This window comes from Homarus americanus, unplaced genomic scaffold, assembly GCF_018991925.1.
Source record: "Homarus americanus isolate GMGI-L3 unplaced genomic scaffold, GMGI_Hamer_2.0 scaffold46197, whole genome shotgun sequence".
Taxonomy (NCBI): Eukaryota; Metazoa; Arthropoda; class Malacostraca; order Decapoda; family Nephropidae; genus Homarus; species Homarus americanus.
The window spans coordinates 6321165-6327164 of record NW_024723050.1 but is presented as its reverse complement, the minus strand read 5'-3'; the positions used below and the strand labels follow the sequence as shown (position 1 = coordinate 6327164).

At 40.8% G+C, this 6000-nt stretch overlaps 1 protein-coding gene across 1 annotated transcript in view; it reads left to right on the top strand.

Annotated features, from left to right (window-relative positions):
• LOC121863340 (procollagen-lysine,2-oxoglutarate 5-dioxygenase 2-like) overlaps positions 1 to 6000 on the top strand; it is a 57130-nt gene that overhangs the window by 21269 nt on the left and 29861 nt on the right. Inside the window, exons 4-5 of the mRNA XM_042361965.1 lie at positions 3551 to 3727; positions 3932 to 4108. Of these exons, the coding sequence (XP_042217899.1) occupies positions 3551 to 3727; positions 3932 to 4108 (354 nt within the window). The remainder of the gene's footprint in view (positions 1 to 3550; positions 3728 to 3931; positions 4109 to 6000) is intronic.

Below are 6000 nucleotides of genomic sequence, written 5' to 3'. Positions count from 1 at the left end.
CCTTCTCCTCCACTTCAAGACCCAATGACTGACCAATGGACACAATCTCCTGGTCCAACTCTGTGTCATCCTCAAATCCCTCAAAATCATGGACTACTGATGGCCACAGTGCTTTCCATGAAGAATTGAGGGTTCTATTGGAGACTTCTTGCCATGATGACACAATCAATTTTACAGCCTCCAGGACGTTGAATTGTGTCTTCCAGAACTGTTTCAGTGTTAGTTCAGGATCAATGGAAGTTGCCTGATGACACCTCCTAAACATTTTCTTCATGTACAACTTCTTGAAGTTGCTGATCACATTCTGGTCCATTGGCTGTATGAGTGATGTAGTGTTTGGAGGCAAAAACAACACTTTCACAAAGTCAAATTGATACTCCAAATTTCTGGCAAGGTCAGGGTCATGACCAGGAGCATTATCCATGAGGAGAAGAGCCTTTAAAGGAAGTTTATTGGTGGTTAGGTAGCTCTTGACAGAGGGGCAAAACACATCAACAGCCCATTCATTAAAGAACTGTCTTGTCACCCATGCCTTACAGTTGGACTTCAATAAACTCCAAGCATTGTTCTTACCACTTTCTGTTGCTTGAACACCCTGGGGTTTTCAGAGTGGTAGACAAGCATAGGCTTCAGTCGGAAATCCCCTGAAGCATTGGCACCAAGCAATAGAGTGAGACGGTCTTTCATGGGTTTATGCCCAGGTAAAGAGGCTTCATCCTTGGTGATGAATGTTCTTTTGGGCATCTTTTTCCAGAACAGCCCAGTTTCGTCAACATTGAACACTTGCTGTGGAAGATAATTTTCTTCTTCCATCAGTTTTTAAATTCAATTAAAAACTTTGCTGCCCCTTCTTTATCAGCACTAGCAGCTTCACCATGCCTAACAACACTTAAAATGTCACTTCTTTTCTTAAATTTTTCGAACCAGCCTTTGCTAGCCCGAAAATCTTCAAATTCTGTTCCTGAAGAACCAGGTTGATCTGTCTTTAAATGTTCATAAATCTCCCTGTCTCTTTCACAAATGAAATCACCAGAAACTGAATCACCTTTCATCTGTTTTTCCCTAATCCAGATAAGTAACCTCTCAGTTTCTACGATTAGGGATCTACTTTTAAACACTCTTGTAGATTTGTCTCTCACGTTCACTTCCTTAAATTTGTCTTTTTGTGCAAGAATTGTCGACACAGTTGATGCCGACATGCCATATTCTTTGCATAGCGCATTTGATTTAATACCTTGTTCGTGTTTTTTTATTATTTCCTGCTTTATTTGGATTGAAATCACTTTTCTTGATCTCTTAGGCCCCATGCTGGATTCAAACAATGGCAACACGTATTTTTCAAAGTTAAACTAGCTGTAAATAAAGAATATTTTCTTTAAAGTAACACTGCACTGCACTATATATTGTCAATATGTAAAATAATTTTCAAAATGACCAATAATTTGCTTGGAAACACAGAAAAAAGCGTTTAGTTGAAGAGAGTCTCAAGCAAGATGTTACCTCCAGTGAAAACAGAGAGAGACTAACGCCTGTTTGCTGTGTTAAGAGGCTGGATGCCGCGCATTAAACTAGTCACTTTACCTTCAATTATGTTCAATAATTGTTAAAATGACTAAAAAATTGAATATTAAACTTTTAAAATTATTGAATAGTATAAACTTCTTGATATTTACAAAAATAGTAAGGAATTTAAGCCCTAGAACCGATTAATGTATTGGCGGACTGATACTAAAGCTGGTTGCCCGGTCAGTGCAAGCGAAAACATGTTGAGGTCGGTTCGTAAGAAGTTCGTTAAGCGAAATTTTTTTCGTTAAACGAATTGAAGATCCTTATGGAAGGATTATCGAATTATTAAGCAGTGTTGGGTCACAGTATATATATATATATATATATATATATATATATATATATATAAAATAGTTCTGGAACTCTTAAGTGACAGGGCTGATGTAAACACTTATTCTGGAATTTCTTTATTTCTACAGAACTATATACTACACAGGTACTTCATTTGGGAGAGAATGTAGTGTGAATTCTCTCCAGATAAGTGTCTTGACTGCACTTGTACAGTGGTCCCTCGGTTAACGAACTCAATTTGTTCTAGAGGGTCGTTCGTTAACCAAAATTTTGTTAACCGAGGCGTTCGTTAACCGAGGGACCATTGTATATGAGAACACTAAAGTGAGGTGTTCAACCCTTAGTGAGTAGTAAGAATCTGCTCCTCCTCTTGCTCAGAGCGTGAGAGTCAAGGAGGACCGGGTGAGGTATATGCTAACTAAGCTGACCTAGCTCAACTTCTGATGAATTTATAGATTCAGCATGTATGACATGAACAACTACTGAGTCAGAGTTAAATTACTTAGTGAATAACTACAGTACAAATGGTGCTGTTACAGATAAGGGGACAGCTTGTTATCATGGGAGCGCTCGTGGTCACTTACGCACTTAGCGGCCTTTTTCTGCTTGTCTTTGTGTCCGGGATGGCCAGTAATGCATATATTTACTGATCATAATACTTATTTCCAATAAGTAATTAATTTAGAATTTATTTTATATGCATTATTTTTCATAAAAAGTTCTTGGCGACACACACGGTCTGTCGCCAGGCTGTCTGGTTGTCTCTATGTTTGGGAGAGCAAGTAATGCATATAAATAATTATCGGAATAATAATTTCGCAAATAAATACATTTATAACATAATCATAGCATTAATTTCCAGTAATAATACACTACAATACAACTACACTACTTTTAGCAATATTACTTTGATACAACATGATAAAATGGTGACCGGCTAATGCGAACTAACCGCACTGAGCCCACCCACGCTACCCTGCATGTGACGTGACACCAAATAGTCATGCTGGAAACTGATAACCAGCACTGGGCATTCAAACAATGCCGCAAAAAGGTGCTCATTCCGGAACGTCAACCGGAAGTACTGTACAGTATACAGTACAGTACTCCCTCTTTATCGACGGGGGTTACGTTCTGTAGACGGCCGTCGATAAAGAAACCGTCGATACCGTGATGGTTACGTAATTTTTCTAACTATTATTAGCATATGTTGAATAAATGTACCTTTAAGCATTAATGCGTTTCCTTTACACATAACCTTAAATAATAGTGTATAAATAATAATATAATAAGTGGACAAAAATACTAGCAAACTTACGATTTCATTTATTGAAGTGAACATCGGTCCTTACAGTAAACAATACAGTGTACAGTATATACAAGTGTGATGATTGAGGCTTATTAAAAGCCTGACCAGTCAGATTGATGTGATGAACCACCAGCAAAAGTTGAAAATCAAAGACTGTTGCCCACGCGGCTTGGCTGATGTCTGTGTTCAGGGAAGGCGGGCCGCAGGTAGACGCTAGTCACGCCACTAGTGCCGCCTAGCGGCGAAAGTACAAACAAGGCCCGCAGAGTTCAAATAAAGCCAAAATAAAAATCCGTCTAAATAATCCGTCGATAATCGAAACCGTCGATAAAAAATCCGTCGATAAAGAGGGAGTACTGTATATATATTAATAACATGCTGTTTTTTATCTTTACAGCTATGATGCAATCTTCACAGCTGGCAAGGAAGTTATATTGGAACGGTTTGACAACCTTGATGCACGGGTTGTGTTTGCTGCAGAAGACTTTTGCTGGCCAGACAAAACTCTTGCTTCACAGTATCCACGTGTTTTCTTTGGCTACAAATATCTCAACTCTGGGGGTATGGATGACTTGGCTATTAAAAGAAATAGATATAAAATATTTAAAGTAAAATAATGTAGTACGTAGATATGTAATGCTCAGTTGGTACTGTACCAGGTACTATACATAGCTTCCAGTTAGTTAGGGAAGCATTACGGTAACTTGTTATTAGATTGGCAATTCACATTTAATTCAACTGTAATCCTTTCTTCAAATTTTGCAGGAATCATTGCATATGCTCCAGAACTCTACAAGATCACATCTTTATATAAGATAGAAAATAATGATGATGATCAACTCTACTTTACAAAGATATTCGTGGACAAAAATAAAAGAGATGAGTTCAAGATGAAACTTGACACCCAGGCAAATATTTTCCAAAACCTGAATGGACAATTAGGTAAGTTATGAAGTACTGTACCTCAAATTTTATGTAAATTTTATTCCCCAAATGGATAAGTTACGCAGCATGCCCTTAAAATTCGCCGGGGTTAGGTTCTGAAAATGGCTGCCAATAGCCAAGTCTGGGAATAACATTTGCTGACCGTAGTGGGGAGGGGGGCGTTACATTTTTACTTGTGTGCAATGAAATGTATACTGTATTCCCTTTGTGTTTGCCTTTAGGACAATTATTTATTATACCTTTATTGTATATATGTGTGTGTGTATAGACACATACACTAACAAAGCACAGAGTTGACTTGAGGGTAGACTCACATTTTTAATACATTTTTGTTTTGTTTCTGATTATTTGTGAGAGGATTTTCCCATTATTATTTATTTGTATGTGTTTTGTGTGTGTGTCCACACACACATGCATGCGCACACACACACTACTACTACGACTACTACAGTACTTTGCTGTTACTCGGAATCGAGTATGACGATCATCCAGCTATGATAAAATGATATGGGTTATTAGGGATGTCACCTAGGTTAGCGAGTGTTGAGGTGACTAAAAAGCCCGATACGAGATCGGCAGCATCGTCCACATTTGTTGCACATGTGAAGGGCTCCATCCACTGTGGGAGGGGCGGTGGCAGCGTCTTTCCGATGTTGGATCTTATCTGCCTCGGTTTGCAGTCGGGCTAACTCGAAAGTATCGACACCTTCCCATGTGGTGCTCCTTCAAGCGTTACGATGTGGAGTAATCGACTCCCAGGTGAGAGGGGTCGATTTGGCACCTTTTCAGGTTTGTCTTAAGACTATCCTTGTACCCTTTCAATTGCCCGCCAGCGTTACGTTTACTATTCGTTAGGTGACTGTAAAGTAACTGCTTTGGCGGTCTACTGTCGTCCATGCGGGTAACATGGCCAGTCCAACGTAGTTGTTCATGGATAATGGTAGCCTCGATACTCCTACAGTTGGTGTCAGCAAGAATCCTGGCATTTGTTCTCTTGTCTTCCCAGCGAACTCGGAGGCTGGAACGTAGACTACGTTGGTGAAAGATTTCAAGTGCCTTGAGGTGCCTCCTGTATGTAACCCATGTCTCACTGCCATATAGTAGAGTGGGCAGAACCACTGCTCGATATACGTGTAACTTTGTGGATAATTTCAGCTCCCTACAGCTGAAGACACGATTTCGGAGTCCGCCCAAGACGTGAGATCCAATGCTGAATTTCTTCATCGATGTCTGCGGTGGTGGACAGGTTGGAGCCGAGATACCGAAAGTGGGTAACATTATAGAGTGTAGTACCGTTAAGCTGGTTGGATGGTGGAGGTGTGTCTGAACCAGGGGCAGGTGGAAAGAGAATCCGAGTCTTATGTACATTCACATCAAGGCCGAAGTGTGCATACGTGTCTGCATAGGTGTTCAGGGTCTCCTGTAGGTTATGTTCAGTGTGAGCAACAAGGGTGAGGTCGTCTACATACTGAAGTTCAGTTATGGAAGCTGCTGACACCTTTGTTCTTGCCTGGAACCGTCTTATGTTGAATAGACCCCCCCTTTACCCGGTACTCGATGTTTACCCCGCTGCCTAAATTGGCACTGGTACGAGTAAGGAAGGCAGGCAAGAAGATGGAAACGAGAGTTGGTGCCAGTACACACCCTTGTTTAACCCCTGTTTGGATGGGAAAGAACTCAGACTGGGTGCCGTTGTGCAGGACACTACCGTTCATGCCATCGTGGAGTTGCCTCACAATGGCGATGAATTTTGGTGGGCAGCCAAAACGGCTGAGGGTCCACCAGAGGGCTCCCCTGCTGACCAAGTCGAAGGCCTTGGGTAGGTCAATGAAAGCCATGTACAGGTCACGACGCTGTTCTCTGCACTTTTCCTGTATCTGGCGGGCAGC